Source organism: Dama dama, chromosome 4, assembly GCF_033118175.1.
Source record: "Dama dama isolate Ldn47 chromosome 4, ASM3311817v1, whole genome shotgun sequence".
NCBI lineage: Eukaryota > Metazoa > Chordata > Mammalia > Artiodactyla > Cervidae > Dama > Dama dama.
The window spans coordinates 66,918,855-66,931,368 of NC_083684.1; the positions used below are offsets into that span (position 1 = coordinate 66,918,855).

Sequence of the window (12,514 nt, forward strand, 5' to 3'; positions counted from 1 at the left end):
GGCATGAGGCGATACGTCACTGTAGTTTTGTTCTGCATTTCTTACTACTTAGTGATGGTGAGCAACTTTCTTTTGTGTCTTCCCCATTGAAAAGAGCAATTGTCCCACCCAGCCTCAGCAGCTGTGGGGCACAGGCTTAGTCTCCCCACAGCACGTGGAGTATTCCTGGACCAGGGATGATGCCCGAGGGCCCCACAATGTCAGGGGGATTCTTAAGCACAGGATTATCAGTCTGTTTGTTTATGTTTGAGATGTATATAAATTGGAATGTTTTCCTTTACAATGTTGTGTTAGATTCCGCTGGACAACTTCATCAATCACCATAGGTATATGTTTACCCAGTCTCTCTTGAACCTCCCTCCCACGATCTCCATGTCCCCCCCTCTAGCCATCACGGAGCCCCGCGCTGAGCTCTCTGTGCTATAGAGCAGGTTCCCACTTGCTACCTATTTTACACATTGCGGTGAATATATGTCGAGGCTCTTGTCTCAATTGGGCCCCCTCTCATTCTCCCGCTCTGTCCACAGGTCTAATGTCTATATTTGTGAAAATATTGTATTAACATATATATATATATATATATATATATATATATATATATATATATATATATATTTCGATCTAGAAAATGTTATTGATGATCCTATATAATGAGCAGGACTAGAGCTGCAGACATAGAAATTAAGCTTTTTTTTTTTTTTTTTTTTTGAGTTTGAAAATTGTAATTTATTGATGAAAGTGAAGTCGCTCAGTTCTGACTCTTTGAGATACCCCATGGACACCAGGCTCCTCCGTCCATGGGATTTTCTAGGCAAGGGTACTGGAGTGGGTTACCGTTTCCTTCTCCTTAAGAATTTTTATATTAAGCTTTCAAGGTATAAGGTACATGGACAATCATTCCATGCATTTTGTTAAGTGAAGGAAGCCCATCTGAAAATGCCACAAGAACTTGGATTTTACAACCTGGCATTGTGGTGTAGGTGAATGTTCTCATATGCTTCATTGTGTCTGAGTCTTTGGGACCCAATGGACTGTGCCTGCCAGTTTCCTCTGTCCGTGAGATTTCCCAGGAAAGAACACTGAGTGGGTGGCCATTTCTTCTTTCAAGGGATCCTGCAGGGGATCCTTACCCAAGGATTGAACCCACATCACCCAGGTCACCTGCATTGGCAGGTGGATTATATACCACAGAGCCACCTGAGAATCTAGTCAGAAATGTAGAAGAGATTAAAATGGTCAGTGGTTGCCATGGGTTGCAAAGCAGGGGCTATGAATATCGTGAGTTCAGGACCATGAAATCATTGTGTGAAACGTTTTAATGGACACAAGTTATTATACATTTGCCCAGACCCTAGAGTGAACACCCCTAGAAAAGAAACATAAGGTGAAACTACAAACATTATTTCATGTCTTTCTAGATTCATCTCTGATAACAAATGTAAACACTGGTCGGGAAATAAGTAGGAAGATTGTCCACGTATGGGAAAAATATGTATATGGGAAATCTCTGTACCTTACTGTCAATTCTGCTGTGAAACTAAATCTTCTAATATATTGGTACTGGTGCATGTACAGTGATCATTTTTAGAATATATACTATTAGAAAAAAGGATATGCTCCTACCTTAGTTTTTACATAGTCAATTATCCTTTAAAGATGTGACAAAATAGGACTCTCCATAAAGAGCAGAGAACAAACTGTAGCAGATGATTCATAAAGCCTGGAAATACAAACATGAAGTAGAACCGCAACATTTTTCTGTGTTGAAAGTGAAGGTGAAGACACTCAGTCGATGTCTGATTCCTTGGGACTCCATGGACTATAGCCCGCCAGGCTCCTCTGTCCATGGGATTTTTCCGGCAAGAATACTGGAGAGGGCTGCCATTTTCTTATCCAGGGGATCTTTCTAACCCAGGGATCAAACTGGGGTCTCCCACATGCAGGCAGATTCTCCTGTCTGAGCCACCAGAGAATCTGTTTCATGTGTTAATTTATGGGTAAGTTCACTTATGACTTCTTTCCTTGGTTGGTCACCGGATAGATTTTAGGGCATCATTTTCAAATGCATCTGTCCCTGCACATACACACTGTTAACCCAACGTCCACTGCTGCCCCTGGTTTATTCTCAAAGAAAGCTGTGATGGAAACACCTCCCGGATCCTGGTCTTGCTGTAGCAGACCGCCCACCTGCAGAGCGGTGGCCAGATTGCAAATCGTGTTGTGAAATCTGTGTCCCCAGGTTACAGAGGGGAGTAAGAAACAAAGCAAAACTAAGGACTCAGGCCATCTCTCCTAGAATTCTGAGAGCAAAGCCTTGCAGGAACCCAGGGTCCCCAGGTGATTCCCACCAAACACTCACCCCTCTCCTCCCCTCCCCCAAGGGCACAGGCACAGGCCTTGCAGGGCCACACCCATCCGAGAAAGAGCCCCTCCCCAGGAATCAGGCTGAAGTTCTTTGTTTCTAGAAGATCCCGCTCTCAACCCTTGCTCCAGAGCTCTGGGGCAGGCAGAGCTGAGCGCTCAAGCTCAGGGCTCCTGGAAGCGGGTCTTCCTGCTGCATTGTTTCAAAGACCCTCAGAGGCAGAGTCAGGTAGCCCAGAGGTTGGGTCCCTTGTCTCTTGTGAATTGTTCTGTTAGGGGAAGCACACTGATTGAAACCGCCCACCCTGGCCAGGCACCATAGTAACCATTTGCATGAGTTGTTTCAAGACAAGAGTTCCTGATAAGGAATATGGAACTAATAAGCCACTGCCAACCGGAAGAGTTCAGGAAAGGTCAAAAGGAAACACTGCGTGTCTGCCCACTTCCCAGAATCCTTCTAGCTAGCATCCATCTTGGCTGAGCAATGCGTTCACCATCAGGAAAGACTCTGAATTAGAATGATTGGCCAAACACCACCCGGAAACTAATCCCATTACCATAAAACCCAAGACTGCGAGCCACACAACAGAGCAGTTCTGCTGGGTTCCCTTACCTACTGCTCTCCCCCCGGGTGCCCTTTCCCAATAAAGTCTCTTACTTTGTCAGCACATGTGTCTGCTCAGACAATTCCTTTCCGAATGTTAGACAAGAGCCCAGTTTCGGGCCCTGGAAGGGGTCCCCCTTCCTGCAACAGTTCTGGGGCTTGGTCTCTCTAATGTGAAAAGAAAGAGAACTCTCCGGGTGGTCTGCAAAGAGAGTGGGGAAAGTGAGCACCAAACCCACGATGTGATTAGCATATCAGCTTAACCTTGATTACCCACTACAGCTGAGGGACAGAGGAAGCCAGAAAAGAGCTCAGAAAGGGAGAGCGAAAGAAGACATTCTCTTCATTTTCACGACAGCAGCTGAAGGTGAAAGAGCTGTGTGGATGCCTTTAAAGGTATTTTCTCAGCCTGTATGCGAGTTTGGGACATAATATGCCCAAAGAAGATGCAGAGTGAAAGGTTGGGGCATGCTCCAGAAAAAGTGTGGCAGACTAGTTCCGGAGGCTGGCTAAACTTCTGGGGACCGACCCCCTGCAGCCTGGTCCGATCAGGTACCGACCCGGAGCCTTTGGACATCAACTGCCACTGTAGCCTTCGCTTTCTTCCTTATATGAAAAGACCTGGCTTGGACGCCGGCCCTGGCTATAAAACCCCTCCCCACCCCTCATACCTTGCAGACTCCCTTTGTCTGCTCCCTCACCCGCCCCCGGGAGTTCTGCCCGAGAGCGACCGCCCATAAAGGCCTTCATCAACGGTCCTTAGAGGTGGCTTTTTCTTCCCGCGGCGTTTTCTAACATCTGGCGCCCAGCGTGAGGCTCGAGGTGAGGGCCCCCGGCACTCGCTGTTGAGGACCCCTCGAGCTCCACCGCCGTGATAGCCCCGGACCCAGGTGGCTGACCAACCCCCCGGACGGCAGGATACGGGGTAAGTCCCTTCGGCTTTGGGGCCTGCCCTCCCTGGCGACCACCTCCTAGGGCCCAGTAACGGGTGCGCACTTACTGGGCCCTCCCGGTCACCAGCTGGTGGGGAGACGTCCCCAGCGGCTGAGTAGACCTCCGGCTTCGGCCTCCGGCTTTGGCCTTTTCCGATCACCAGCTCGTGAGGGAGACGTCCCCAGCGGCTGAGTAGACCTCCGGCTTCAGCCTTTCCCGGTCCCCAGCTCGTGAAGAAGACGTTCTGAATGGCTGTACGGACCTCCAGCTTCCCTTGACACGCCCAAAGACGTTCGGGCAGCGGGGGTACCTCCACGCCCCTTGGTCGCCATGGGATCGACAGCCTCCAAACCCGATCCCCAATACTCCACCCCCTTAGAGTGCCTGCTGGCTAACCTGTGGACTCTAAGACTAAAGGGAGATATCCGCCCCAAGCAGCTCACTTTTCTGTGTTCACAGGCCTGGCCTCAGCATTCCCTAGATAATGGCTCACAATGGCCAGCCACAGGGACACTAGACTTTGACGTCCTCCGTGATTTGGATAATTATTGCCGGAGAACGGGAAAATGGTCTGAGGTCCCCTATGTTCAGGCCTTTTGGGCGTTGCGCTCTCGCCCCACCCTGTGCACCACGTGCGCTCCCAGCCAAATCCTACTCACCATGGCCCCCCCGACTCCACCCTCCCGGACCGAGCCAACTCCTCCCGTCTCTGAGTCCTCTGCTTTCTCTGTTCCCCTGGAAGATCTGGTGGCCCCCCCTCCCTATGCATCTCCCACGGCCCCCACCCCTTCCTCTCCGGCTCCTGCCTCCTCCCCCTCCACTCCGGTCCCTTTTGCCTCTGCTCCCGCCCCCGAGACTTCACCGCCGGCCCCAGATCCTCCGGCCCTTACCCCTATCTTGTATCCTCCTCTTCCCCCCGTCACTCCTTCCCCTTCTCCGGTTAGCTCCCACACTCGCTCTCACAGCAACCCTCCAGGTGCCTCCCCTCCCCCTCCCCCAGCCCGGCTACTCCCCCTGCGACAAGTAGCCGGAGCTGAGGGTCTAGCCCAGGTCCACGTCCCCTTCTCTCTCCAAGACCTAGCACAGATTGAGGCCAAACTGGGATCCTTTTCCTCCAACCCCATTCAATATATTAAACAGTTTACGAGTCTGACCCGCACCTACACCCTACCATGGCAAGGCATATATGTCATCCTGGGGTCTACCACCACCCCCCGAAGAGAGGCAGGCCATTTGGACGGCAGCCAAGGCTCAGGCCGACCAGCGGCACTGTGCCAACCCCTCCCCCGAGCGCCCCCCGGGAGCTCAGGCAGTTCCTGACACCGACCCTGATTGGAACTACCAAGAAGGGGGTGGTGGCCAGCTGCAGGTACGCTATATGATAGAGTGTATCCTCGATGGGATGGAAACGTCCTCTCATAACGTAGTAAACCTCCTAAAACTAGATGAGGTGACTCAGGGGCCTGACGAAAACCCAGCCATGTTTCTTAATCGGCTGACTGAGGCCCTTGTTCAATACACCAGACTGTCCCCGGAGTCCCCCATTGGGGCAGCTACCTTGGCCAATCGTTTTATCTCCCAATTCGCACCTGACATCCGAAAAAAACTGGCCAAGGCCGAGGACGGCCCTCAGACCCCTATTCGAGACCTGGTAAAAATGGCCTTTAAAGTTTATAACGCCCGTGAAGAAACTGCTGAGGCCAGCCGAAAGGCAAGGCTCAAACAAAAGGCCGAATTTCAGGCAAGCCTCCTAAACCCGCAAACCCAGGCCTTGGTAGCGGCCCTGCGGCCGGCGGTGGGCTTGGGGCCCCAAAACCCCCCTCTGGGGGCCTGCTTCAAGTGCGGCCAAGAAGAACACTGGGCCAAGATGTGCCCCAGTCCGCAGCCTCCTTCCAAGCCGTGACTGTTGTGCAAACAACGAGAAAACTGGGCTAGTGACTGTCCCCGGACCTCTCGGGCCCTGACCTCTAGGGGCCGGGGACCAGAGCACCCCAGGGAGACCTCCTGCCCTCCTCCGGCCTTGGAACTGCTGAGCTTCAACGATGACTGACGCCGCCCAGACTCGGGGACCCCAATAACCCAAGCCGAGCCTAGCGTAACCCTCCAGGTAGTGGGTAAGTCCATCAACATTCTAGTTGATACGGGGGCTACCTATTCTGTCCTTCCGTCTTTCGGGGGCACTTTACGTCCTTCCCAGGCTTCGGTTATAGGCATTGACGGCCAACCCTCGTGTCTGCTCCAAACCCAACCACTGTCCTGCCAATTAGATTCCTGCCTATTTACCCACTCCTTTTTGGTCATCCCCTCCTGCCCTACTCCTCTCTTGGGAAGAGATATACTCGCTAAGCTGAAGGCCACTCTTCACCTAACTCCAGGATCGGCTCCCACGTCAGGGGCCTTCCTAATGTTACTTTTTGACCCTCCAACCTCTTCTGTTAATCCTGAGGTCTGGGACACCTGAGTCCCAGTGGTGGCTCGGCACCACCCTCCAGTCCTCATCCAGCTAAGAGACCCCACCTGCTTCCCAGCCAGGCCTCAGTTTCCTTTGTCTACTCGTAACCTCAGGGGACTAAAGTCCATCATCGACCGTCTCATGGGACAGGGTCTTTTGATCCCCACGACTTCCCCCTGTAACACGCCCATCCTCCCTGTTCGAAAGGCTTCAGGAGACTACCGGCTAGTGCAGGATCTCTGCCTGATCAACGCGGCGGTGGTCCCTGCCCATCCATCCACTTGTCCCTAACCCCTACACCCTCCTTTCTTCCATACCTCCCCAAACCTCTCATTTCACTGTTATTGACCTCAAGGATGCCTTTTTTACCATCCCACTCCACCCCGACTGCCAATTCCTCTTTGCTTTTACCTGGACTGACCCCGACACCCAGCTGGCCACACAACTCACATGGACTGTACTCCCTCAGGGGTTCAGAGACAGTCCCCACTACTTCAGACAGGCTCTGTCCCGGGACCTGGCCAGATGCTCGCTCCGCCCTAGCACCCTCCTCCAATATGTAGATGACTTGCTCCTTTGCAGCCCCTCAGAAGAGACCTCCCGACAACATTCTGCAACTCTTCTTAATTTCCTCGGTTCCCAGGGTTACAGAGCCTCACAATCCAAGGCCCAACTGACTCAGACTTCTGTTGTCTATCTAGGCCTCCAAATCACCCCTACCACTAAGGCCCTGACAGCAGATCGGTGTAGCCTCCTCAGGTCCATCTGTCCTCCGGCCAACGGAGACCAGATATTGTCCTTCCTAGGACTGACGGGGTTCTTCCGACACTGGGTCCCAAACTACGCCACCCTGGCCAAACCCCTATATGCCGCCGCTAAAGAAACTCCCACAGGACCGCTGTCTTTCCCCACTGAAGTGGCTCAGGACTTCCACGCTTTATGCTCAACCTTATTGGCTGCACCCCCTCTCTTTCTCCCAAATCCCAACTATCCACACCATCTACACACTGATGAAAAGGGAGAGATAGCCTTTGGAACCTTGGTGCAACTGATTGGCCCCGAACTGCTGCCTATTGCTTACATATCCAAACAACTTGACCCCACAGCCAGGGGATGGTTCCCCTGCCTGCAGGTACTAGCGGCAGCGGCAACATTGTACGCTGATGCTAAAAAGCTGATTCATGGTCAACCCCTGACCATCTTCTCACCTCATCGCCTTGGCGATCTTTTAGCCTCTAGATTTCTCTCTGACCTCAGCAAATCCAGGCTCCAGCAGTTTCACCTGGTATTTTTGGACAATCCTTAAGTTTCCGTGAGTCGCTCTCCACAATTAAACCCACTTTCTTCGTTGCCCTCCCTCCCCCTCTCCTCAAAACCCCCAGCCCACTCATGCCCAGAGGTCCTTGAGTCCCTTATGCAACCACCTCACAACCTGTTTTCTGAACCTCCACCAGATCCAGAGCTAACTTTGTTTGTCGATGGGAGCTCAAAGTGAGATCCCGATGGGAACCGAAGGGCGGCTTATGCTGTGGTAACCACCCGAGAAGTCCTGGAGGCTCAGCCCTTGCCACCCGGGATGACCTCTCAAAAGGCTGAACTAACAGCCCTAACTAGAGCCTTACACCTAGCAAAAGGAAAAAGGGCCAATATTTACACAGACTCCAAATATGCCTTCTTGATTGCCCATTCTCACGCGGCAATCTGGAAAGAGCGGGGCTTCCTGACCACTAAAGGATCCCCCATCTGTAATGCCCCCCACATTATTCGACTGTTAGATGCCTTATCTCTGCCCAAAGAGGTCGCTATCATACACTGCAAGGGACACCAAAATACTCATAACACTGTCGCTCTGGGTAATAATATGGCAGATCAAGCGGCTCGACAAATCACCTTACAACAAGCCCCTGAGCCCTTGCTGACTTTGAGATCCACCCTCAACCCAGATTATTCCAGCGAGGAAGCCAGAGCCTTGCTGGCACAGGAAGGGGCTCATAGACACCCGTCGGGATGGATACTACTCCGTAATAAACCAGTGCTTCCTGAGCGCCAGGCTAAGGCCATAATATCCCAAATCCACAATACCCTCCACATCGGGCCAAGGGCTCTCTTTTCCTTTCTCAGCCCTGTCTTTTCTCCCCTACATCTCAGACAGACCATATATGCGGTCCACCGCTCCTGCCTAACATGTGCTTCCACCTCTCCTCAAGAAGGACTCCAACCCCCACAGGAGACTCACCAGCTAAGGGGACATATGCCCGGACAAGATTGGCAGATAGACTTCACCCACATGCCCAGACATCGAACCTACCGCTATCTGCTGGTCTTGGTGGACACCTTTTCAGGATGGGTCGAGGCCTTCCCCACCGCCCGAGAGATGGCAGCGGTGGTGGCAGAGGTCTTGACGACCCATCTCATTCCCAGATTTGGGTTGCCAAACTCTCTCCAGTCTGACAATGGGCCTGCATTTATCTCACAGATCTCCCACCAGGTGGCTACGGCCCTGGGCATCGACTGGCATCTCCACATCCCCTATCGGCCCCAATCGTCAGGCAAAGTAGAACGGGTGAACGGCATCATCAAGACGCACCTGACCAAGCTTGCCTCAGAACTGCGGCTGTCTTGGGTTGACCTCCTTCCTCTGGCGCTCACTCGCATTCGGACCACAGCACACTCCAAAACAGGTTTGACCCCTTTTGAACTGCTCTATGGCAGGCCCTATCTCCTGACTCACCTCCCAGAGGGAGAGGCTCCCCCACTCACGGGGTACCTCTCCCTCTTCTCCCTCCTACAATCCTTGCTGAGAGAACACGCAGACCGGGTCCTGCCACAACCGACAGACGACGAGGGGCCAACTCAGCCTCTCGCCCCGGGAGATCAGGTACTGCTAAAAGCCTTAAGTCCCCACCCGCTACAACCTCGCTGGACGGGGCCCCATACTGTAATCCTCACCACTCCCACGGCAGCCAAACTTCTGGGACACGAGCCCTGGTATCACCTGACCCGGCTCATATGAGCTCCCCCGGGTCTCCCAGAGACAGGGGTAGCCCTGGCCCAGGCTCCTCCTCCCAGTTACTCCTACCGCTCCACCCTCACAGGGCCAACGAAACTGACCATCACCCGAACCCTTCTGTCGTTGATCCCAAAATAATTGAGGGACCACATCCTGATATCCGATGCTGACCTGGCATCACCCGCTGTGGCTGCTAACAATCACAGCTCTGGCCATACTTTTTGCCATTGGATTAGCGGCTGCAGCCCCCCGAGATTGGTCCTCCACTCTTTGACTGTCCCTGGCCCTCACATACCTAGCCATCTGCTTCCTACTCCTGGGGTGCTATTCCCTTGGGACACCCTGACCTGGTTACCAGCCCCATCCCTACGAGACCCATGGGGCTGATTGTCCGCCACACCCCCTTCACCCCAACCTCAAAAGAATGTGGGACTCTCTACTCTGGGTTACTCTGGGGGTACTGGGGGTCTTAGAAAAAGGGGAGCACACCTACCAAAACCCCCACCAGCCTTTTCAAGTCACCTGGATCTTAAAAAATGGAGAGACCTACGAAGAGCTAAACCAGACCACAGCCACCCAACTGAAAGATAAGTGGTGGCCGGACCTATACTTTAACCTTACAAAGTTAATCGAACAATCAGGATACTCCAAGTGTAGGGTCAGGTCCCTCGGGTTTTATGCCTGTCCGGGACATCAGCGAGAAAACATAAAGACCTGTGGGGGAATGGTGAGCCGCTACTGTAAATCCTGGGGCTGTGTCACTTCCAACGATGGGTACCGGAAGTGGTCGGTGACCAAGCCAGACCTGATCAATATGTCCTTCACGGATCCTCTCCCGAAATCAGATTGGCAGGGACAACCCTCCAACCCAGGGCAGTGCAGCGACCAGGTCCGACTGTCATTTACACAGCAGGGACGGGCCGAAAATAGATGGATTTCCGGGCTGTCCTGGGGGGTAGTGATATATGATACCTATGTCACGGGAGACAATAGCGCAACATTGTATGTTCAGCAAGTCCTGCAACCCGCCCAGACCCATGCAGTGGGGCCCAACCAGATTATTGCACCCCCCCGCCCCTCACCACAAGGAACAAATGCCGCAAATGTTGTGATCTCGCCTACCCCTACCCCCTCTCTTCAGCTAACCCGGACAGACCCACCAGAAACCCAAGAACCCCTGTGGGCCTTGATCAAAGAAACCTACGGGGCCCTTAACCACTCCAATCCTAATGCGACTCAATCCTGCTGGCTTTGCTACACCTTACACCCACCTTACTACGAGGCCGTGGGCTTAAATGCCACCTACAACTTATCCACTCTCTCCAACCCACCACAGTGTTCTTGGGGAGACCGCAAGGTGGGCCTTACCATGAAATATGTATGGGGTTCGGGGACCTGCTTAGGCACGGTTCCTACAGATAAACAAACCCTGTGCGCTCAGACTGACAATGACACCAACTTCACCAATGAGACCTACGTCATTCCCGAAATCGGGGGGTGGTGGGTATGCTCAAGGACTGGGCTGACGCCCTGTCTCCATTTGGCTGTCTTCGACCAGAGCAGGGAATTCTGTGTCATGGTAGTGGTAGTACCCAAGGTTACATACCACCCAGAAGAGGTCCTCTACAACTTTTGGGACCAAGATACCCCAGCTCCTAGACATAAGAGGGAGCCCGTTACAGCTATTACTCTAGCAGCACTGTTCACCCTGGGGGCGGCCGGAACGGGTACGGGCATTGCTTCCCTGACCACACAACATCAGGGCCTGATCACCCTGAGAGTTGCCACTGATGAAGACATTGCACGAATAGAAAAGTCTATGATGGCCTTAGAAAAATCCCTAACCTCTTTGTCAGAAGTGGTGTTACAGAACAGACGAGGCCTAGACCTGATCTTTTTACAACAAGGGGGCCTCTGTGCAGCACTCAAGGAAGAGTGTTGCTTTTACGCAGAACATACAGGGGTAGTAAGAGAGTCCATGGCCAAAGTAAGAGAAGGACTAGAGCGCAGAAAGAGGGAACGGGAAGCCCAGCAAGGTTGCTTCGAATCATGGCTCCAAAACTCCCCCTGGCTGACCACCCTGCTCTCGACCTTAATGGGACCACTCATAATCCTCTTGTTGCTCTTAACTTTCGGGCCCTGTCTCTTAAATAAGCTCTTGGCCTTTGTCAAACAGTGGCTCAACATGGTCCAGCTGATGGTGTTGCGACAGCAGTACCAAGGTCTTCAACGAACACTCTGTGACAAAATTAACGGCAGACATTCCCTGTCATCCCGGCCACACCCTATCCCTCGCTGCCCCCATTCAGTAGGAAGAAGCCAGAGAGAACCAGCGCCCCTTGTCCTATAACAAAAAGGCCGGGATGAAAGGTCGGGGCATGCCCCAGAAAAAGTGCCGCAGATGAGTTCCGGAGGCTGGATAAACTTCCGGGGACTGACCCCCTGCAGCCTGGTCCAATCAGGTACCGACCCGGAGCCCTTGGACATCAACTGCTGCTGTAGCCTTCGCTTTCTTCCTTATATGAAAAGACCTGGCTTGGACGCTGGCCCTGGCTATAAAACCCCTCCCCACCCCTCATACCTCGCAGATTCCCTTTTTCTGCTCGCTCACCCGCCCCCGGGATTTCTGCCTGAGAGTGACCGCCCAATAAAGGCCTTCATCAACGGTCCTTAGAAGTGGCTTTTTCTTCCCGCGGCCTTTTCTAACATCTGGCGCCCATCAGCAGGCTAATGGATAAGGAAGCTGTGGTACATATACACCATGGAATATTACTCAGCTGTTAAAAAGAATTCATTTGAATCAGTTCTAATGAGATGGACGAAACTGGAGCCCATTATACAGAGTGAAGTAAGCCAGAAAGATAAAGAACAGTACAGCATACTAACACATATATATGGAATTTAGAAAGATGGTAATGATAACCCTATATGCAAAACAGAAAAAGAGACACAGAAGTACAGAACAGACTTTTGAACTCTGGGAGAAGGTGAGGGTGGGATGTTTTGAAAGAACAGCATGTATATTATCTATAGTGAAACAGACCACCAGCCCAGGTGGGATGAATAAGACAAGTGCTTGGGCCTGGTGCACTGGGAAGCCCCAGAGGAATCGGGTGGAGAGGGAGGTGGGAGGGGGGATCGGGATGAGGAATAC

At 52.5% G+C, this 12,514-nt stretch overlaps 1 protein-coding gene across 1 annotated transcript; it reads left to right on the forward strand.

Moving 5' to 3' along the window:
- The first annotated feature begins 9,784 nt into the window (after positions 1-9,784).
- Positions 9,785-11,710, forward strand: LOC133055199 (MLV-related proviral Env polyprotein-like). Its single transcript, XM_061140626.1, has one exon. It carries the CDS (start codon positions 9,785-9,787, stop codon positions 11,708-11,710), a length of 1,926 nt encoding a protein of 641 aa, XP_060996609.1.
- Positions 11,711-12,514: the final 804 nt, after the last annotated feature.

What these genes read in the sequence shown, in the direction of transcription:
- LOC133055199 (XM_061140626.1), top strand. Translation starts at nt 9,785, where the DNA reads ATGTGGGACTCTCTACTCTGGGTTACTCTGGGGGTACTGGGGGTCTTA.